The sequence below is a fragment of the Dreissena polymorpha genome, chromosome 9, assembly GCF_020536995.1.
Source record: "Dreissena polymorpha isolate Duluth1 chromosome 9, UMN_Dpol_1.0, whole genome shotgun sequence".
In the NCBI taxonomy this organism is placed as follows: Eukaryota; Metazoa; Mollusca; class Bivalvia; order Myida; family Dreissenidae; genus Dreissena; species Dreissena polymorpha.
In genome coordinates this window covers 43,942,207-43,966,141 of record NC_068363.1, presented here as the reverse complement: position 1 = coordinate 43,966,141, position 23,935 = coordinate 43,942,207, and the positions used below count along the sequence as shown (strand labels likewise).

The 23,935-nt window shown below is 34.7% G+C and overlaps 1 protein-coding gene across 2 annotated transcripts; it reads left to right on the top strand.

Moving 5' to 3' along the window:
- The first annotated feature begins 1,952 nt into the window (after positions 1-1,952).
- Positions 1,953-22,334, top strand: LOC127846538 (mpv17-like protein 2). 2 transcript variants are annotated; one of them, XM_052377899.1, is made up of 3 exons: positions 1,953-2,293; positions 7,156-7,318; positions 20,350-22,334. In XM_052377899.1, the coding sequence occupies exon 3, from the start codon at positions 20,358-20,360 to the stop codon at positions 21,213-21,215; it is 858 nt and encodes a 285-aa protein (XP_052233859.1). In that variant the 5' UTR covers positions 1,953-2,293; positions 7,156-7,318; positions 20,350-20,357; the 3' UTR covers positions 21,216-22,334. The 2 variants fall into 2 exon arrangements, with proteins under 2 accessions (XP_052233859.1, XP_052233858.1); XM_052377898.1 differs by lacking the exon at positions 7,156-7,318.
- The last annotated feature ends 1,601 nt before the right edge of the window (positions 22,335-23,935 follow it).

The following is a 23,935-nucleotide window of genomic DNA, read 5'->3' as shown; positions in this document are numbered from 1 at the left end:
AAACTACTTCTCCGTACTGAATCGGCATTTTCATGGAATTTTCGTTAATTACCAATGCATTGTTTAAAATAACATTTAAACATTCATTCAACAATCACGGAAATTGAAATTTCATACAGATTTATGTGAGTTAACCCGAGATTTCTCCCGCATTTTATGACCGTCTTGCGGCTCTTAATGCCCATATATCAATAATTGGCAGGTTCGCAGCGAACATTACCAGGGTAGCCTGAACAGGTTTATTTATATTGCATAAGGGCTGGCAATGTCTGTTTCACAAAAGTAATAGATTATTTTAATCGCAATGAATGTATATTTTAGCATCGGTCGGTAAATATAATATAAAGATAATATTTTGAGGTTTTCTGTGACCACGCTTTATTACTTTGACATTATACAATAGCAAATTATGTGGTTTTAATTCCATGGCAAATTATTGTAACGCCACGTGTAAGTAAATGGGCCAAACATAAAAGCAATGAGCAAGTATACATTGTCACGTCTAGATACTGGTATATATTTGATTGTCCAATTCATTTTGTTTGTACCATAAAAACATAACAATTATAAAGTTGGTATTTTCGAGTCATTAAAAAGTTTCGTAACCTGCACCACGTACTTAGCCGATAAATAACTCTAAACAATCATGTATTTATAATTCCCAATTGATGTATAAACCAAAAAAGCTGTATATATATATATATATATATATATATATATATATATATATATATATATATATATATATATATATATATATATATATATATATATATATATATATATATGTGTGTGCGTGTATGTGTTTAAATTGCTATCTGTCGGCGGGGCTTTTGGGTGTGTGGCTGCCGACCAGCTCGTGCCTTGACGGTAAAGTATTATTGACAGGTGGTAATGGGTTCTTCTATTTGGGTACCAGCTCTCTAATCGCATCTCCAAACAATGTAGATAAATATCATAGATACTTTATTACACATCAAATCATGCTTTTAAACATCGATGCATAAATACTGAGTGCAATGATTAAAACATATAAACATATACACACATACATTACACATTATACAGGTCAACAAGTACATATAATACAGGTGCATTGATGTTTCAGGATAGATACAAAAGCATAATTAACGAATAATAGCTTATAGAATAAACTTATCAGACAAGATTTGAACAATCACATGATACAATCAAAGACAAAACATAATGAAAAGCACTAACATGAAACAATGTAGATAAATATCATAGATAATTTATTACATATCAAATCATGTCTGTATACATCAAGATGTAAAATAAATGAAAAACAACAACCCGATTATAATTCATGAGCGATAATAATTATATACAAATGCACCATACGACATATCCATCTAATATATAACAAAAATCCACGTTTATAGTCATGCGACGTGAACATTAATTTGTTACAAATGAGCTTTTATAACGGTTGTTATATTATCGTTATCTTAACGTCATTAAATTCCATTCAATACTGTTCGAGGCATTATCCAAACAAGAAGCAGGGCGATAGGATTAATATATGTATTCATTTTGGAGCAAATAGTCCAAAATATAACACAGGCCTACGTTCATTAAACAACTCTTATTTGTCAAACGCTTTAGATAATTTTATGTGTCAATATATGATTCAGGGCTATTTGTAAAATAAAAAAAATCTATAGCTTTATACAGTTTATATATAAGATAAACATTCTTTTTGGGAAAATAATAATTTATAAACAATAAAGATATATGCATAGATTTACGCTTATACATCAATTTAACAAGACTTTATTTAAAACAAAGTACATTCATTAGACATATTATGCGAAATAAAGTATGTGCTTATCGGAAGATAAATACCATAAAATATATAGAATTTATATATTAATCATACAAATACCGGCTTTACTGGTGCAATTTTGGTATTGGTGTTGTGTAGCCTAACAGCGGTGCTCTGACTTGGCGTTCATATCCGCGAATATGAATTGAGAGTTTATGAAATTAAAAATGCCAATAAAAACGCTTTTAAATTATTTCGATCGTAACATAACACATAAGCGACGTGTATTTTTGTCGCAGAATGATTTTCATCCATTTTTTTTGGGAAAATCCATCTAATAAGCCGTTATTTGTTCATATCCGTACTTTCCATTCATATCCGCGGATATGAGTCATATACGTATTTTAGTCATACCCTCAAGGATGTTATGTAAACATTATTTTTAAAAACGTATCAGAAACCCGATAACACCAACTGTTATTGGCAAGTTGATTCAGATTTTACTGTGTAAGTCATAATATTTGCATGTACTTAAACAAAATAACGGTATATTTCAGCTGCATTTTAATAAATAATATGTTTTCGCGATAAAAGTCAGAAGCCTGGTGAAGGGTATTTTCGACGGTGTAAGGGCTTATTCTGATTAATTCGCATAAGATTGCAAACAGAAGCAAGTCGATATATCATTCAAACCTATAGGAATTTTTGTTAAAAATACAAAGTGCACTAATTACTTAAATCTGTCACAATATGTAACAGGGTTCGCCAAAACTTGAAAAATCTGTCAGTCATTCGGACTGACAGACTTGAAATTTTTGTCAGTCCGAATCAGTTTCTCTCAGTCCCACTGTCCGACTAAACTATAACAGCAAAACAAAACGAAAGAGAGTACCTTTTTGATGTTTATTGGTTTTGATCAATATTAAAATACAATAAAAACATGTCCAAAGTCGATATAATTAAACAATTATTATATTAATAATAAACCACATATAAACCAAAGGTATTCTTTTTAGACTTCTTTTTGTCAAACTGTTTTTTGGCCTGCACAGCTCTACAAATCCGTGTTCTTGAAAAGTTAAGGTGACATCCAATCAAGTTTGACTCAATTGCACACAACCATTCACACTACTTTGGATGACTTCAATTTCTGTTTATAAGCCGATTTCACAAGTTCTAAAACAACACCTATTGTTAAAATATTTTCTCTTAGCTGAGGTGGTTGATTTCAAGGTTCAATTAAATGAATGTCTTTCACACCTATTTCTTGATAGAAAGGCCCATGATAATTACCATCCATTCTTGTTGTCTGAAATAACACAAAACATATTGCTACAAACTATCAACAACAAATCAAAACATAAATATCCCTATGTCCGAATTTTAAAATGTCCGAAATATAGTACATCGGGTAAAAAATCTAATTTTGATTTCAGAAATTGTTGGTGTGTAAATTAAAATATATCCTTCCCAGAACAATATAATAATGAAAATATTTTACAGAAATGCTCACAAATGCCAGTTGAAACAAGTTTTCATGCGGTTTTTGTTGTGGAGAAATTAAATGGAACAAATAAAATGGCGGACGCAATCGGTCGCATTTTTTAACAAAGACCGTTGATTTTGAACTCGCATGTGATAGTCAATTCTAATCCAACTTAAAACATCAAAACATAAAAATAAAGGTAAGAAAAAAAGTATTTTGACAGAAGTTGAACAAAAAGCATTTACCTTGTATTAATCCAATAGCATATTATACACTTTGAGTGATCTTTTTGAAACCATTTTTCATCCGATTGTGTCGGTCAGTCGGACCGATTATCTTAAATCAATTGTCGGTCCTTAGAAAAATTTGCCGGTCAGGACCGGCGGACCGACGGTTTTGGCGAACCCTGATGTAAACTAATATAATGTGGTAGTTGCAATAATAATCTCAGCTTTATAACCCAATGGGTTGCTGAGAGTTGAAATGCTCTCTCTCTCTTGTCCATAGGTGCAAAATGTTATCAACAATGCAAGGGTTAAGGAACACTAAAACTACACGAACTTATTAAAGTTTACCTGTCTAAACCACAAACTCATCCAAATGGTACCATTAAGGTTCATGTAAAGTCCCAAAGTGACCCCATATAGATGAAATTTTAAAATGTAAAAATGATCAGTAATACCCAAAATAAGTTAATGAAATTTACATATGGTTGCAATAATCACATTTTTATTCCATATATGTATACAATTATAAAAAAAACACTCACAAATGTTAGTAATAATGTAATTATTAGCAAAAATATTGCAATGTATGGCAAATTCTCAATTTCATTAAAAAAACACAAATGCACCAAGTAAAAACACCAACAGTATATGCAAGTTATATGTAAGGTACTCCGAGCATTGAATTGAATTGCGTCAATACAGCCCCACAAAGACACTATGCGTATTTCAAAATGAACATGTCAATGCCATGAGTCGCTATTTTTAGATTTTGGATAAATACTAACTTTCCGCACGCATAGCATGCGATCAATAAGAGTTATGATCTTATAAAATAAAATTAATGAAAATATATCATTTTCATAATATCTCCATAACAATGACACTTACTTGAAACGCACTATTTGAAAAGAATGTTGATATAATTGACTCTCCTCCAGATTTAATTTCATCGGGTGTCCATCTTGGTCAGTAATGTGTATTGATTCGTATTTGCGAATTTGTTAAATATTGCTTATATCAGGGATTTCAATAGATTTTAAAAACCAGGAGTCAATGACCCCTGGACTGAAATTTTGAGGAGTCAAATTGAAAAATGCTGGGGTCATTTTGAAGCGCATTAATTGTGTTTTTGTCTGTATTATTCATTTGTTTCGATAAAAATATGCTCTAAGAGTAACACAATATCTGAAAAAGGTATACTGCTTTATTATATAAAAATACCATGATACATAACACAACATATTTTAATGAATTGGTACACACAGATAAGGACAAAATATCAATAACTTGTGCGAACAATATCGACTTTTAAGTTTTTCAAAAACAAAAAATGTTCATTTTACAACTTTTATTATTTCTATCACTATACTATGTTTATTTGTAAAAAACAATAAATGCTCATTAAAATCTACTTCATCATAACACATTTTAGTCTTTTAAGACATTTAAGTAAATAAAGATATGTACCGGTAGCACCTTTTCATCACATATTGATCCTCATTAAATTATCATCATCCCTATGATAGCTTTGTAAATGAATGGAACATCTGGTATATCTATTACTGTTTATCCGAATACTATACATGTCCTCAATATATACACTTTAGAATGCCTTACCAGTAGTAGTTTAACTTTAATAATCCAAATTTTCCTTGTTATCTGGTTTAACAAACCTTATCAAATGACTATGTTTGTTAAATCCAGTTAATGCTTTCTCCATTATTGAATCACCATTTTTTGAATTGAAAGCGGGTTTAATGTTAATTTACAATACGTCCGCCATTTACAATGTCGAAGGTCATGACGTAGCAATTTAATTCTACTCGGATAATTTATATCTAATTGAGAAAATGTGTTTTCTTAATGTTTATGTGTAGAATTATGACTTGTTAGTATAAAAAAAAGAACTGTGATTCCAGTTTATATAAGAGTAGACGGGTGTTACTCATAATTATCGGTGGATTAACAAACTGACAAAACTCGCTGGACTTAATAGTGGATCTACGTAATCAAAAGATCAATTTCATTTTTTCTTTAATACTTTTTGCCGACTTTCTTTAACCGTGTCGTCTGCAAAGTCTGCAAAAAACCTGCAATTATCGGATGGTTAATCAATCATCACGTAATCACTGCTGCTACCTAGTTAGTGCGCATGCACTATTTAGACGGTAACATGTGTATTGAAAGAGATGAGATAAGATAAACAATTCCCGGGGTATTCCCTCGATTATAAACGGAGTTTTAAATACTGAAACATTACTTTCAATTTAATAGGAGCACAGCGGGATTTATTACCATGTAACTCGAGATGTTAACTGACTGACGCACGGGTCAAAATGACGCACGGCAGAAAAAAAGGTTGCGTCAAAAACGAGTCATTTTTAATTTGCTCGCGTCAAAACGCAGCATTCTGCGTCTATTGAAATCCCTGTTATATTAAATATTTACTTTATAACATAACTTGAAATTATCTCATAAACAAATTAAACAAATTTTAGAACAAACCGATCGTGAGTAATTTATAAATGATCGATTTTGAAACGAAATATTTTTTGAATATACTTCCGGCAAATAATGGCTACCTGAACAAGTAAACATGACAAGACAATAACAAATGCATTTTTTTATCAATGACAAGGTTTTTATAGAAATGAAAGTGTTCAGTTGGTTTAATATGTACGTGTGCCCAACATTCTCATAATTCATTTTTCCGACCCTACAAATATTATGCCTAGATCGTTAATTGAAATATTGTTATGTCGACTTCCTTGAAACCGGATGTTTTATGCCCCACATGTTTAACTAACGTGAATGGAGTTCGAGATGTGACATAAACATGTTGTATTTTGTTTTAAGGTAGCCAATTAGTCGTCTTTCCGAGTCCCATATATTTCAAATGAACAATCAAAGAGTTTGCCTTTTGGTAATATAGTGTTTTTTTTGTAATTGTGTCATTTTGTGACTATAATAAGTACTGTGTTGCGAGTAAATAAGTAAGTTTGAAAATGAAGGTTCACTGGTAAGTCCACCATACTTAAAGTAGTTCCCAATTATTATGCCCCCCTTCGAAGAAGAGGGGGTATATTGCTTTGCTCATGGCGGTCTGTCAGTCGGTCCATCCACCAGGTGGTTGTCAGACGATATCTCAAGAACGCTTGGGCCTAGGAATGCTGACATGCAGAAGCACATGCGCAGGAAAATGGGCAGACAAATTGTAGAAGTGCAAGACGTTATTTATGTGGATGTAACACTATTTAATAGTGACTTGGCAGCTTATACATTAAAAAAAATATTAGAATTATTGCTCAAAACGTAGATCTCTTGTTGATAGTCACTTAGTAGCATATATATTTCAATCATTATACAAAGTTGTCCATGGGGTATTTTAGCGACTGCGGCAAAATTGTAGTAGTTTATAGTAATATAATGTACATGGCAATACCTCCAAGCGCACTGTAGATACCGGACTTGTAAATATTCTATTCTATACTTTGATGTGATGCAATCGGATTCAGTAAGCGTGAGATTAATCAGACAGAAGGCATGTTGGTTAAACAATATTTTAGCTGTTATATTTCTTAACTATTCCATCAACATAGTATTGCTTTTTGTGGTATATACCTTGCAATCATTGTATTTTATATATGTATTTATAGAGGGGGAAACCGTGGATATGTCCATTTATTCAGAGCAATGCTCCATGAAACTAGGCGACCAATTTGAACATCTACGTCTTACACCTAATCATTGTGTGTGATCAATGTGTAGATGGAACACAATTTTGGCATCAACACCTGCTTGAAAGGAGCCATTTCGGGGGTACTTTTCATCTTCATTTACGACATGTTTTTTTTCTAGTGCCCTAGTATTTGTTATAAATTGGTGCTTGTGATAAATCATTTATAAAAACCTTATTCTTTAGTTCATGTTTCGTTTGTTAATATTGTTAATGCGTTAACGATAACGATGTTGTAGATTCATTAAAATAGTTTATACAATTTGTTATGCTTATTATGCCCCCCTTCGAAGAAGAGGGGGTATATTGCTTTGCTCATGTGGGTAGGTCGGTCGGTCGGTCCGTCCAGCAGGTATTTGTCAGACGATAACTCAAGAACGCTTGGGCCTAGGATAATGAATCTTCATAGGAACATTGACCATGACTTGCAGATGACCCCTATTGATTTTGAGGTCCCTAGGTCAAAGGTCAAGGTGACCCGAAATAGTAAAATGGTTTCCGGATGATAACTCAAGAAAGCATACGCCTAGGATAATGAAACTTCATGGGTAGATTGATCATGACGCGCAGATGACCCCTATTGATTTTGAGGTCACTAGGTCAAAGGTCAAGGTCACGGTGACCCGAAATAGAAAAATGATTTTCGGATGATAATTCAAGAACGCATATGCCTAGCATCATGAAACTTATAGGTAGATTGATCATGACTCGCAGATGACCCCTATTGATTTTCAGGTCACTAGGTCAAGGTCACGGTGACCCGAAATAGTAAAATGATCTTCAGATGATAACTCAAGAACGCTTTTGCCTAGGATCATGACACTTCATTCAAATTCACTGTTTTGATGTTCCAATATAGTACACAAAACACAATGAAAGTAAGATGACGTCTGTTTAGCCCATTTTAGAAGTAACCAGCATTTTGGATTCATTTCTTCTAGCTTTTTCCCACCTAATACCAAGGGTGCCTTTTTGTAGAGAGTTTCTGTCCGTATCAACGGTCCCGCCTTTCTTCTTACTCCGTTTTCATGATCAAAGAAATGGTCCCTGTAAGATTACATACCATATTGAGCTTTATTATTGTAAACATCAGTTAGCGCAAATAGTATGATAAAATATATTGAAACAATTTTATATAGTTGGTATTCAAGTATTTGTAACTTAAAATTTTTCAAAGTTTGTCATTGTTACAAAGTTACTGTCAAGCACTCGAATAGTCGAGCGCGCTGTCCTCTGACAGCTCTTGTTCTTTTGTACGCTGTATCCGCCATATTGGAAAATTGACCCAATATTGGTTTAGTCGCAGTACACCAATATTTTGCATGTCGGGTTATGTGATGGAGTCTATTAAAGGCGATAACGATGTGGTATTTGATACAGAATCAGGGCCCTCGTTTCTCACTTTTTACCGCCTAATATCGGCGGCTTCCCCCATGAAAAAAGTATGCTTTCATCCCCTTTTTCAGCTAAAAATTCCTCCTCCAAAAAAATAAATAAGTATATATATATATATATTTATTTTTTTACTTTTATACCTATGTTGCCAGCTGGTATCTTGCTACTAACCTTTGATTAAATGTATATTTATGTAAATCACATTAAAATATAGCAATTTTAGGTGTTGAATGGTTGGTGAAGAGATCTTCTAAAATTCCCCTTATCGCTCAAAACGACGCGAAATCCCCCCTCATGAGATATGTGGATGGCTTCCCCTGGTGGCAAGAGAGGGCCCTGAGAATACACTGTTTCAAATTTAAACATAAAAATGTCAGCGAGAAAAGTGTGTTGGAACATTGTCGTGTTTTTATAGGGTGCATGCAAAGGATAACATCCGTAGTTTGCCATTCAGATAAATTTAAAATGTTTATGATGTTTATTAATTATTTTCCTCAATTTGTCTTGAACTATGTCTGTTAAGTGAATCGCACGAATTGCGTGCGCTGAACTGCACCCATGTTTATGAAGGGGTGCATATGGACTCCCAGAGCCGCCATAGCAAAAATTATCAAAGGCTCTGGGAGTCCGTTTATATGGACTATATAATGTGTAAGTTAAATAAACAATTTTTTTTTATAGAATATTGCTGGGTAGGACAGTTTGCATGTGTTTCATATCCTACTGAAATTTGACTTCAAATTTTTCTCTTTCACCGTTAACCTTTTTTGTACAACAGTATTCAAAATATTTATACAAAAAAGCATTAGGCCACTCCAAATTGATATGTTGGTCTACGGATTTTTTTGAAAAAAAGTTGAAGAGACGAGCGAAAAAAAAAATTTTTTTTGGAAAACAGTAAAATTCTCGAGCGAGCGCAGAAAAAAAAAATCACATTTAAATGGAAAAAATTTGCATTTTCAAGAGATACAGGTTTAAACAGCTATCTTTTACATTCAAATCAATTCTTATATAAAGAATATATATCGACCTCATATTTATAGGAGTAAGTTGCATATGACCTTTGACCACAAAATATACGTGTAACCATATCATTGAAGTGAGGGACAAAGGCCATGCATATTATCCATTGTCGCTACCTTATTTTAAAAGGGGCATATCGATGGCTAGTATGGTATTGTATTTTTCTGAAATAAATTTATACATTACAAAGAACTTATTTGATGTTTCTGAAATACACGGACCTAGCTGTTAAACATGTTCCGTCAACCATGTATTTAAAAAATTATAAACACTGTCCCTGTGAAACTTTTAGAACCAGCATTTAATGATTTAATTTTTATTTTTTGTTCTCTTAAAATTGTGTTATAGGAAAAATTTGCCTACATATAGGGAAATACCGACCATATGCCCATTTAATGAAGAAAAAGTATTTTAAAAATCTTACGTCATGCTTCCCGATGTTGTTTGAAATTGAACATGCTTCAACGGTATCTGCTGATAGTTGCATGTTCAAACGTAAACAAATACATTTAAATAAGTCACAGAACGTAGAAGATGTGTTTATATTTTTAAGGGTTGGCTGCAGCAACTTTTCACCGCAATTTGTTAAAACGGTCACGACAGCGAAACTTGTACTGGTCGTCTCGATCGAATTTTTAAGCGTCTGCAGTTTTTTTTTATCGATTAAAAGGATTACGAAACACAATATTTGGCATTCTCATTCAGCATCAAAATCTTTTCTGCTAGATCGCGTTTTTTCCCCACAAATTAAAAAAAAACAACATGCGCTATGGTTACAGAATGACACAAAAAATGAGTGTGAGCGGTAAATTTTATTTTTTTTCCATTTTGAAAAAAAAGGTGCGGCAAATCCGACGACCAACAGATCAATTTGGAGTGGCCTTACCTGACTAAACTGGAATGTTCGGTGTTTAAAACAGACAAAATGACAACATGTGGATTAAATTTACAAAAATGTAAAGTTATATGATGAGGTAGAGTATTTGATAGTTAGTTAAAATGGGTAAAATCTATTGTGTACGAATATGAGCTTGTTTATTTATTGTTTCTATTGCTGATATCACTTTACGTCATCTGTTGAATGAACTGTTTGTATGCAAATGAATTAGCATGTGACCCATGCTGAGCATGCGCAACACGCCTGTTTACATCCAAAAATGTGTGATCGTCGAAAATACCCCTACATCCAAAATACCGTACACGACAATATATGAAGAAATTTTATTTGATAAAATCTGGGTCCGTTCAAACTTCAAACAAGGAACTGTTCACCCTGATTTTTATGCCCCCCCTTCGAAAAAGAGGGGGTATATTGCTTTGCTCATGTCGGTCGGTCTGTCTGTCCGTCCACCAGGTGGTTGGCAGACGATAACTCAAGAATGCTTGGGCCTAGGATCATGAAACTTCATAGGTAGATTGATCTTGACTTGCAGATGACCCCTATTGATTTTGAGGTCACTTGGTCAAAGGTCAAGGTCTCGGTGACCCGAAATAGTAAAATGATTTTCGGATGATAACTCAAGAACGCTTTTGCCTAGGATCATGACACTTCAAGGTACATTGATCGTGATCGGCAGATGACCCCTATTGATTTTCAGGTCAAAGGTCAAGGTCACAGTGACAAAAATCGTATTCACACAATGGCTGCCACTACAACGGACAGCCCATATGGGGGGCATGCATGTTTTACAAACAGCCCTTGTTATTAAAAGATTAGGGTGAGCAGAAGCTGTAGTAACATAATGTCACTTCCAACAGCCTTGCTGTAAGAATAGCAATCAAGAGAGGCGGTTACAGTGTCTGGTGACTGGTTATCATTTTAGTTGCAATACTCCAACTCCTGGGCTCTCACTTAAATTTTCTTTTGCCATTTTTAATAATTTTTTCGCCAATTAAAAACAATTTGAGCCATTTTGTAACCATTCTTAAATCATGGTGTTAAATGTTATACAATGCTTTTATTCCTTTTTTTTAATTATTATTATCTAATCTTTTTATGTTAATGGCCACTTTGCATTGAAATAAAGTACTTGGTTCATTAAGCAGCTTAATATGCCCTGTAAAGGTAGCAGAAGGTAAGCAAAGTCTAGTGTTACATGTATTAGGTGGAAAAGTCATTTTAAAGTGCTAATGTTGTAATGAGAAGATTTCAAAGCCTGAATGGATGGACATCCATCTCGCAGTTTACGTTCATCTTTCAGTTCACATCCATCTTTCAGACTTTCACAGAATTCACATCCATCTTTCAGTTCTCATCCATCTTTCACAGTTCACTTCCATCTTTCAGACTTTCACAGATTTCACGTTCATCTTTCAGTTCTCATCCATCTTTCACAGTTCACTTCCATCTTTCAGACTTTCACAGATTTCACGTCCATCTTTCACAGTCAATCTAAGTTAAATGTGTATTAACAACAAAACTGCATTAAAATCGGTAATGCTTGGCCAAAATTCTGGCGAGACTAAGCTCCATGTAGTATTAAATCAGTATCATGTACACTGTTTCTCATATCGGCCCTTCTGATTGGTTGCTTAGCAGGGTTGCCACTCAACTTGAAAAGTCAGGGAAAATTGAATTTTTTTCAAGGTCAGTGAAAAGTCAGGGAATTTAGAAAAATGATCAGTGAAAAATGAAATTTCAGAAAAGTCAGTGAAAAGTAAGGGAAATAAAATTTTTGATTAATGCATACACTGTAAGTTATTAAGTGGCTATGGCAGTTTTCTGGTATCATTTGTGTTAGTAGATTCAACAGTATATTTATGCCCCCCTTCGAAGAAGAGGGGGTATATTGCTTTGCACATGTTGGTCTGTCAGTCGGTCCGTCCACCAGGTGGTTTCCGGATGATAACTCAAGAACGCTTGGGGCTTGGATCATGAAACTTCATAGGTACATTGATCATGACTTGCAGATGACCCCTATTGATTTTGAGGTCACTAGGTCAAAGGTCAAGGTCACGGTGACCCGAAATAGTAAAATGGTTTCCGGATGATAACTCAAGAACGCATACGCCTAGGATCATGAAACTTCATGGGTAGATTGATCATGACTCGCAGATGACCCCTATTGATTTTGAGGTCACTAGGTCAAAGGTCAAGGTCACGGTGACCCGAAATATTAAAATGATTTTCGGATGATAACTCAAGAACGCTTTTGCCTAGGATCATGACACTTCATAGGTACATTGATCGTGACTTACAGATGACCCCTATTGATTTTCAGGTCACTAGGTCAAAGGTCAAGGTCACAGTGACAAAAAACGTATTCACACAATGGCTGCCTCTACAACGGACAGCCCATATGGGGGGCATGCATGTTTTACAAACAGCCCTTGTTTTTATTTGAAATGTTTTTAAATTTCTATGTAGTAAAACATTTATAACATGTGTAAAGCATGTTAAAAAATGTAAATTTATCATATTTTTCTGCCCCCCTTTCGAAGAAAAGGGGGCATATAGTGATCGGACTGTCTGTCTGTGTGTCTGTCTGTCCGTCTTTATGTCACTCGTTGCGTTTAGGTTTCCAAAAATGCTCATAACTTCTATGTCCCTTGAGATATAACCTTCATATTTGGTATGCATGTGTATATGGACAAGGCCTTTCCATATGTACACAATTTTTTACCCCTGTGACCTTGACCTTAAACTTAGGGTCCGCGTTTAGGTTTCGAAATCTGCGTTTAGGTTTCGAAAAATGCTCATAACTGTCCCTTGAGATATAAGCTTCATATTTGGTATGCATGTGTATATAGACAAGGCCTTTCCATACGCACACAATTTTTACCTGTGACCTTGACCTTGAACTTAGGAAAGAGCTATACTAACTTTTCTTATTTATTTCAGTTATTAAGAAGACCAGCTTCTGCTCCTAACTGCATGATTTTCATGTATTAACCTACCATATATCACAGATCACAAATTGATTTTCTCTTCTTATTTCAGATTTAATATAATGTACACATATATAGACATATATCCAGCATGAGTAAACAGACATTATTTAATGATCGTTGGCTCAAAGACCCTAAGTTTTCATCATGGCTAGTTGAAATAATCATTGGTACTCAATTTTAACAGTTATGTACATTTACAAATAGATGTATTTCTATTAACATGTCCCTTTACCCATACTCAGATGTATTCACCTATGCTTGTTTCTAGATGTTAAAGTTTGATCATAGTATGTAATGGATATTGGATATGGACAGTTTTTAGCTCGACTATTATATATGAAATATATATAGTGGAGCTTTTCTACTCACCCCGGCGTCTGCGTTAGCGTGCAAATGTTAAAGTTTTCGTACTACCCCAATTATTTTCATTGTGCCTTGACATATTGCTGTCATATTTTGCATATTTGTTTACCAACATGACTCCAACCTATAAACAAGAGCGGACAACTCTTTCAAGCATTTTGTCATAATTATGGCCTCTTTTCCACTTAGAATATGCAGCAAATGTTAAAGTTTTCGTACTACCTCATTTATTATCCCCACGCTTTTTGAAAAAAAGGTGGGGATATTGTGGTTATCTCCGCCGTCCGTCCGTCCGTCCGTCTGTCTGTCTGTCCGTCCTGGCCACTATCTCCTCCTACACTAAAAGCACTAGAACCTTGAAACTTACACACATGGTAGCTATGAGCATATGTGCGACCCTGCACTATTTGGAATTTTGATCTGACCCCTGGGTCAAAAGTTATAGCGGTTGGGGTGGGGCCGCGTCAGAAATTATCACTCATTTTTTTAGGTTATTTTACATTTACTTCTTTATTTCTACACCGATTCACTTCAAATTGATACTGGACCTCTCTTATGACAATACGGTCAATCTCAACCATGCATGGCCCCATTCCCAACCCTGGGGCGCCCCGCCCACATAGGCCACACCCACCAAAAATTTCCATTTACTATAATTTTTTCATTTCTACAAGGATTCACTTCAAATTGATACTGAACTTTTGTTATGACATTAGGGTCAATCTCAACTATGCATGGCCCCAATCCCAACCCTGGGGCGCCCGCCCACATAGGCCACACCCACCAAAAAATTCCATTTACTATAATTTTTTCATTTCTACACGGATTCACTTCAAATTGATACTGGACCTCTCTTATGACAATACGGTCAATCTCAACCATGCATGGCCCCATTCCCAACCCTGGGGCGCCCCGCCCACATAGGCCACACCCACCAAAAATTTCCATTTACTATAATTTTTTCATTTCTACACGGATTCACTTCAAATTGATACTGAACTTCTCTTATGACAATACAGTCAATCTCAACTATGCATGGCCCCATTACCAACCCTGGGGCGCCCCGCCCACATAGACCACACCCACCCAAAATTGCCTTTTACTATAATTTCTTCATTTCTACACCGATTCACTTCAAATTGATACTGAACCTCTCTTATGACAATACGGTCAATCTCAACTATGCATGGCCCCATTACCAACCCTGGGGCCCCGCCCACATAGACCACACCCACCCAAAATTGCCTTTACTATAATTTCTTCATTTCTACACCGATTCACTTCAAATTGATATTGAACTTCTCTTATGACAATACAGTCAATCTCAACTATGCATGGCCCCATTACCAACCCTGGGGCGCCCCGCCCACATAGACCACACCCACCCAAAATTGCCTTTTACTATAATTTCTTCATTTCTACACCGATTCACTTCAAATTGATACTGAACCTCTCTTATGACAATACGGTCAATCTCAACTATGCATGGCCCCATTACCAACCCTGGGGCCCCGCCCACATAGACCACACCCGCCCAAAATTGCCTTTTACTATAATTTCTTCATTTCTACACCGATTCACTTCAAATTGATACTGAACTTCTCTTATGACAATACGGTCAATCTCAACTATGCATGGCACAATTACCAACCCTGGGGCGCCCTGCCCACATATGTCACACCCACCCAAAATTGCCTTTTACTATAACTTCTTCATTTCTACACCGATTCACTTCAAATTGATACTGAACCTCTCTTATGACAATACGGTCAATCTCAACTATGCATGGCCCCATTACCAACCCTGGGGCCCCGCCCACATAGACCACACCCGCCCAAAATTGCCTTTTACTATAATTTCTTCATTTCTACACCGATTCACTTCAAATTGATACTGAACTTCTCTTATGACAATACGGTCAATCTCAACTATGCATGGCACAATTACCAACCCTGGGGGGCCCTGCCCACATATGTCACACCCACCCAAAATTGCCTTTTACTATAACTTCTTCATTTCTACACCAATTCACTTCTAATTGATGATGAACTTCTCTTATGACAATACGGTCAATCTCAGATATGCATGGCCCCATTACCAACCCTGGGGCACACCTAGGTCAAATATTCGGCGTGGGGATACGCGTCGGCCTCTGCCGCGCCATTTCTAGTTTTCATTGTCCCTTGACATATTGCTTTTATATTTTGCATACTTGTTTACCAACATCACCCAAACATATAAACCTTTTATACTAAGAATATACATATTATTGATAAATCTATGTAAAAGTTTGCGTACTACCCCAAATATTTCCTATATCCTTTGACATATTGCTTTTATATGTTGCATACTTGTTTACCAACATGACCCCAACCTATAAACATATATATACAATTTTCCTTATATGGCTATAGCAAAATCTTGTTAACAGTCTAGAGGCCACATTAATTGTCCGATCCTCAGAAGATTCATCCGGATGATATCTTGGACGAGTTCAAAAATGATGTCGGTGGGTTGAAAAACATGGCCGCCAGGGGGCGGGGCATTTTTCCTTATATGGCTATAGTAAAACCTTGTTAACACTCTTGAGGCCACATTTATTTTCCGATCTTCATGAAACTTGCTCAGATGATTTGTCTCAACGATATCTTGGATGAGTTCAAAAATAGTAACCTTGGCTTAAAAAACATGGCAGCCAAGGGGCGGGCCATTTTTCCTTATATGGCTATATATGGCTATAGTAAAATCTTGTTAACTTTCTAGTTTGCTCAATCTTCATGAAATTTAGTCAGAACATTTGTTTCCTGTGTAGTAAAGTTGGGTTTTATTATGTCAATATTATGTGACATTTACTGTATTATGTAATTTTTCATAACACAGAATTTTCATAGTTAACATAAGTGTTTTAGTCATTAACACTTATGATAAGCCTTTCAACTAAGAGATAACTGAAAGAAAGACAACATGTACATGATTTTGCAGTATTTATGCAGTATTTATCTTCCTTGTTTAACCTGGTTTAGTAATCTATTTTTAGTTCTGCTCTGGAATTTGGGAAGATATTGATGATTGATAAATGCACTGTTCTGAGGAAAAATTGACTACTCTGCCATTGATCTCTTCTGAACTGTATAAAATAAGCTGTTTTGGCTGATTTAAACACCTCTCGACGCTTTCTTGAAAAGTTAACTGCTCTTGAAAAAGGTTGGAATTTTGAAATAATTAAACTCTAAATTATTTTTTAACACCAGCATTAAGACATTTTGGCTTTATTTTTAATTATTCTTATTATTTAGATTATTTTAATTTGGCATTTTCTAAATAAGAAAGACTGTATTCTATTTCAATAACTTTAGTATATTTTTCTAATTTTTACATTTGATTCACTGAAGTTTCCTAATCTCCATAAATATTGTTCTTTAGATTAAATTAGACCTATTTTGTAAACTAGATTTTTGAAGCACTTTCTAGACTAACAGTAACTTATATTTATATCAGTTTTTTGACAGATTTTGAACTTCTTTTTGCATCCATTAAGGTATTTGCTTTATGTTGTTCATTTTTGTAACGATACTTAGATTCTTTAGACTTGGCTTGTACCTGTTCTTAATTTTCTATCGTTGTTCTTCATTTTCCGAGTTCTTGGAATAAAAATAAGTTATTTTTGTTAAAGCTGCCTTAGTTTTCACTTATAAATAAATTCTTTGAGTGTATTTAGGCTTCCCTGATTGAACGCCTTTAGTTAATTGAATTACAACCAGTCAGTATAGTCATCCTGACCGGAAATAAGAGTTTGTCAAATAAATATTTCTGCATTACATAAGTGATCACAAAGTTACATAATTTGTTACTGTCCTGTGACCGGTTCATTTGCGTAAGCGAAGGAGACCGCACTACCACACCTGGATAGGACATTTGAGTTCGATAATGGTTTGGATCGGTAAAAAAACATGGCCGCCGGGGGGGGTCTTTTTCCTTATATTTATATAGTAAAAAATCTTGTGAACACTCCAGAAGTCACATGTTTTGCCTAATCATCATGAAATTTTGTCAAAACATTAGTTGTGTGCATGTCTCGGACGAGTTTGAAAATGGTCATGATCAGTGAAAAAACATGGCCGCCAGGGAGTGGGGCAGTTTTCTTTCTATGTATATAGTGACAACATGTGAACATTTCAGAAGACACATTTTTTTCCCAATCCTCATATAATTTGGACATGTCTTGGAAGAGTTAATAAATGGTTCAGGTCTGTTAAAAAAACATGGCCGCCAAGTGGCCATTTGTTGTTCATTCTTTATGATACTTGGTTAGAACTTATGTTCCATTGATATCTTGGGCTGCAAAGAACAGGTTATTTCTTTTTATCTCAGGTGAGCGACTTTGGGCCTTTCAGGCCCTCTTGTTCTTTAAATAATTTCTTAATTGAAAAACGAAGCTGTTGTTGATGTTTCTCTTAAATTATTTTTTGTCACAATTAAGCTTTCGGCATAACAAATAAGCTTTCAGCGCTTGTCATTTTGTTGATTGTAAAGCTGTCAATTTTCATATGTCATTTGCATTCACAGATGTGGTGTAATGCTGGTTACAGCTCTAACCTTCCACATGATTGGCCCGTGATCGCAACGCATTTTTAATTGTCTTAATTTGTTTAGAATTAATGCAAAAATATAACTGTTCTTTATAAAAAAGAATGCAACTAAAAACAGTCTATTAATAAGTAAGTAAAAATTGTTTTTTAAAAAGGACATATCAAATTATTTATATTCCATAGAAACTGCATGCGAACTTGCACAAATTATTAATTTAACATATCTGCATATTCTCTGACCATTAATTAGGTATGCATTAGGAAAAAATGTGGTGTATTATTCATTATAATTTGTTCTTTCATGATTTCTTTGAAAAGGGTATAAAAAATGTAATGTTTTACTCTTTACCATGGCAACCAACCAAAATGTGTGTTTTTTCGCAAAATAATGCATGTTTCAACATTCATGTACATTTATATATTTTTCATGATGAAGTCTGATGTATATATATAATTATATATATATATATATATATATATATATATATATATATATATATATATATATATATATATATATACATTTACAATTGATTTTTATATACAATAACACATATTCACTGTATTTATCATGTTGCCATAGCAACCATTATAAAGCGATATTAATTACAAAAATATTGTTTTCCTATATTAAAAGATTGTCCTTTAAGATAAAAGTAATTTAAATAAATTCTGTAACAGGGTATATTTCAATCTTTCCTGGACCAAGCCCTTTATCCAGTAACAAATTTATACTCAGTGTTGTGGCAATGCAGCAAAATTGATATAAAAAATAATAATTTTCATAAATATGGTAAAATTATAAGTTGTTACAATTCAATATATAATGCACACAAATGTATGAGACAAATCATCAAAAATGATAAAAAGGCACTACTATTTTCTTTTTTTTCCGTTAACTCAATTTTTATGTCCCCCACTATAGTAGTGGGGGACATATTGTTTTTGCCCTGTCTGTTGGTCTGTTTGCGCCAACTTTAACATTTTGCAATAACTTTTGCTATATTGAAGATAGCAACTTCATATTTGGCATGCATGTGTATCTCATAAAGCTGCACATTTTGAGTGGTGAAAGGTCAAGGTCATCCTTCAAGGTCAGAGGTCAATATATGTGGCCAAAATCGCTCATTTTATGAATACTTTTGCAAAATTGAAGATAGCAACTTGATATTTGGCATGCATGTGTATCTCATAGAGCTGCACATTTTGAGTGGTGAAAGGTCAAGGTCAAGGTCATCCTTCAAGGTCAGAGGTCAAATATTTGTGGCCCAAATCGCTTATTTTATAAATACTTTTGCAATATTGAAGATAGCAACTTGATATTTGGCATGCATGTGCATCTCACGGAGCTGCACATTTTGAGTGGTGAAAGTTTAAGGTCAAGGTCATCCTTCAAGGTCAGAGGTAAAATATATTTGGCCCAAATCGCTTATTTTATGAATACTTTTGCAATATTGAAGATAGCAACTTGATATTTGGCATGCATGTGTATCTCATGGAGCTGCACATTTTGAGTGGAGAAAGGTCAAGGTCATCCTTCACAAGGTCAAGGTCATCCTTCAAGGTCAAATATCATATAGGGGGACATTGTGTTTCACAAACACATCTTGTTTTTTTAAATTCAATATAAGACATACAATGTTTACATGTATATGATCATAAAACAATGTGATACCATGTAGCAGAAATAATGTCCAAACATGTTATACAATAAACATTGTATATGTCAAAATATACTTTTTTGACCTTGTGGTTTTCTTTTGATTAAAAAAAAGGTTAATATGTATTGCTATGTTACTATATTCTACTAATTTCATAATATTGGAAGTGTCAAATGTAGCTCTCTCTTTCAGGGATTACCATGGAGGCAGTGACAAGACTTTGGAACCATCCAAAAATTCGATCTATTCCTTCCAAAGTAGGAAATCTCTTTAGCAGACGCTACCTTCTCTATACAAACACTGCCATATCTGTGGTGATGTCATGTACTGGAGATTCCCTCCAGCAGCATTACCAGATACTCCAAGGGGAGATGACTCAATGGGATTTGCAGAGGATGCACGATGTTGGATTTACTGGCCTTGTTATAGGACCCTTCTGTCATCTTTGGTACCTTATGTTGGATCGCTGGTTTCCAGGTCGCACTATTGGCATTGTGATGAAGAAATTAGTAGTAGATCAGTTTGTGTGTTCGCCAATTGCAATATCTTCATTCCTGCTTCTTACCTCGTTCTTGGAAGGGAAGACTGCGCCCCAGATAAAGCAGGAGTTAATAGAAAAGGGAAAAACACTTTATACAGCTGAATGGATAGTATGGCCACCGGCTCAGATCATCAATTTTTATTTCTTACCCACACGTTACAGGGTGTTGTTTGATAACTCAGTGTCCTTTGGATTTGACTGGTATTTTTCATTCGTGAAATATGGTCACCGTTATATTAAAGCTGGTGCTCCAAACTTGGAAAGTGATAATTCCAATAACTCAGAAGACAAATTGACACAGGTGACCAAATCAAGATATCAAATTGGAGGAAGCCATGTGCCATTCCTGCACATACAGGCAGCAGATATTGTGCAATTAAAGCAAGATATGTTTCATATCAATTCCAAACGTTGGTGGCAAAAATGGCATGACCGTAGTTTCCAACAGTCTGGTACTGTTGACCATGAAACGTTTGAAGTTGAAAAACAACGATCAAGTGAAGACATAAATGATTGAAGTGAAAAAATAACTTACTTACAATGCTTAAGGGGAGCTTTTGTGATCACTTTATGTCTGTCCTCCATGCAGTGTGCAGTGACATTAATTATTGAAGTAAAAAAATAAGTTGTGATCAATTCCGTGAAACGAAAATAAGCTTATTTTAGCTTATTTGAGGAACATCTGTGATATTAATTTGACAAGCTTCCTCCTGGCTTGTTGGTTGAGATGATGGCCTTCAGCATGATGGCTTGTAGTTTAATCTGGTCGCAACCATCCGATGTCATACGTCTCCAGCTGGAGGTCTGGGATGTCTGTCTGGTCGCAACCATCCGGTGTCATACGTCTCCAGCTGGAGGTCTGGGATGTCTGTTGTTGTGATGTTTGGCATTTTTATAGCAATCAGGTTTTTCACAGGGTAGAGTAGCTTACCCTGGTCTTGGGGTGTTAATTTTGGTGAACACTATGGGTAAAATTTCAGCTGGTAAATAAGAAAAAATCAGCTCCAACAACAAATATATATTATTATTATATTTTTTGTTTATGTATAGCATTTAATAACATACTGTATTATACATTCTGTATGTCATAAAGTCTGTTTCTCCTGACATTATCAATTTTAATTGCGAATTTATTGTATATATTTCTTCTCACATATACACAATAACACAAAAGGCAAGAAAATTAAAATTGATACAAATTATCATGTATTATTGGAATCATAGTACAAATGAAGTCTATAATAAAGTCCTTAGTTTGTGTCTTGAATGTGCAAAAAAAAGTGAAATAATCTTCGTAAGATCAAGTTAACATATAAATGTAAACATTGTGCTTTGACCTGACTAATACTTTCTAATTATGAATCTTTTGTAGACTTAATTGTTGAAGTAATTACAAATGTTTGGACACACATGTTTGGAAATGGTATTAATATTTTCTTTTGAAGACTTTGCATGATTATTACAAAAAGAGTTTAAAGAAGATTGCATTAAAAGCAAAAGCATTGTTTAATCAATTAAATCCTTTAAACCGCTCTCATAATACAATGTAGCTTATAATGGACAATTTTATTTGTTTTTACACGTGATACATTTTATGATTTAATGTTTTTAGGAAGTAAAAAATGATGAACAAACACTACATGTCCTTTTTGTTGAATCTATACCAACAAGTGTTCCGCAGTCAGAGACATATGCCCCCCAACAGGGCTTTGAACTAGGGGTCATCTACTTGCCAAGGCCAATGCACATGTGAAGTATCAAGATAATCCGTCAGTTCGTTGACGAGTAATTGATCGGAAACAATTTTCACACTGAGTGTGGTAGTGACCTTTGACTTAGTGACCCCAATTTCAATAGGGGTCATCTACTGTCCAAGGCCAATGCAAATGTGAAGTATCAAACCAAACGATCAATTTTGATGAGTTATTGATCGGAAACGAACTGGTCTAACGACATTCAGACTGTTCTACCGACAGACACCCAGCAAAGCAATATACCCCGTCTTCTTTGAAGAGGGGCATACTAATTAATTCTCCACTTACATGATCCTTTAGTGCTCATTGTGAGCTAATGTGGTATGTTGTCTTCCGATGCTGTGTTTTGCGTGTTCTCATTAAATTAAGCTAAATCATTTAAAAATCCATCCATGCTGGTTAAAAAATGCTCTTGAAAGTACACATATCCCAAACTTGACATGTGAACCCAGGGATGAGATATCCTCTCTCACCTTACTTTTATCCGTGACAATTGGACGCTTCAGCACGTGGGGTATGTTACAATGTATAGTTTCATCTTCATGCACATTTAAATGGTGAATTCTTAAATCATTTCAATTTCCTCATTCGAGGTAGGTTCTTACACTAGGAAAACATAAAATTAATTTTAAAAAAAGATGTGTTTGTTTATGTGTTTGTCAGAAACACTATGTCCCCTTTTGTGCCGCTTTGAAGCTATATATTTGACCTTTGACCTTGAAGGATGACCTTGACCTTTCACCACTCAAAATGTGCAGCTCCATAAGATGCACATGCATGCCAAATGTCAAGTTGCTATCTTCAATATTGCAAAAGTATTCATTAAATGAGCGATTTTGACCCATATATTTGACCTTGACCTTTCACCACTCAAAATGTGCAGCTCCATGTGATACACATGCATGCCACATATCAAGTTGCTATCTTGAATAGTGCAAAAGTTATTACAAATGTTAAAGTTGGGACAAACAAACAAACACACAAACCAACAGACCGGGCAAAAACAATATGTCCCCCACTATAGTGGTGGGGGACATAAAAATGTTTGGCTCATATGAATATTCAGAAGCACATACGCGCACTTTGGCAATTTGCATGCTACCTACCCAACGTGCATAAGTGTAACAAATGAATGATATTATCCTAAGCCTTCACCGAATGTAGTCATATGATCAAATCTACAATTTAAAATGAAAATCTTTACTAATAAGAAAGATATTCAAGGTTGAAAAGACTTGCGTCAAAAAAGTCTCCAATACACTTTCAGGTAACTTGCAATTTGCCAATGAAGCCATACATACCCCACGTGCTAAAGCGTCCGATTGTCAAGGATGAATGCTTTTTATTATTGTGAGCTTGCTCAGAATGAAGTCAAATGATCACATGTAAAATTTTCTATCAAAATCTTAACTAATTACTGAGATATTCAAGTTTTAAATGTGTTGCGTTAGAAAAGTCTCCTTGTGTATATCCATCCATGCTA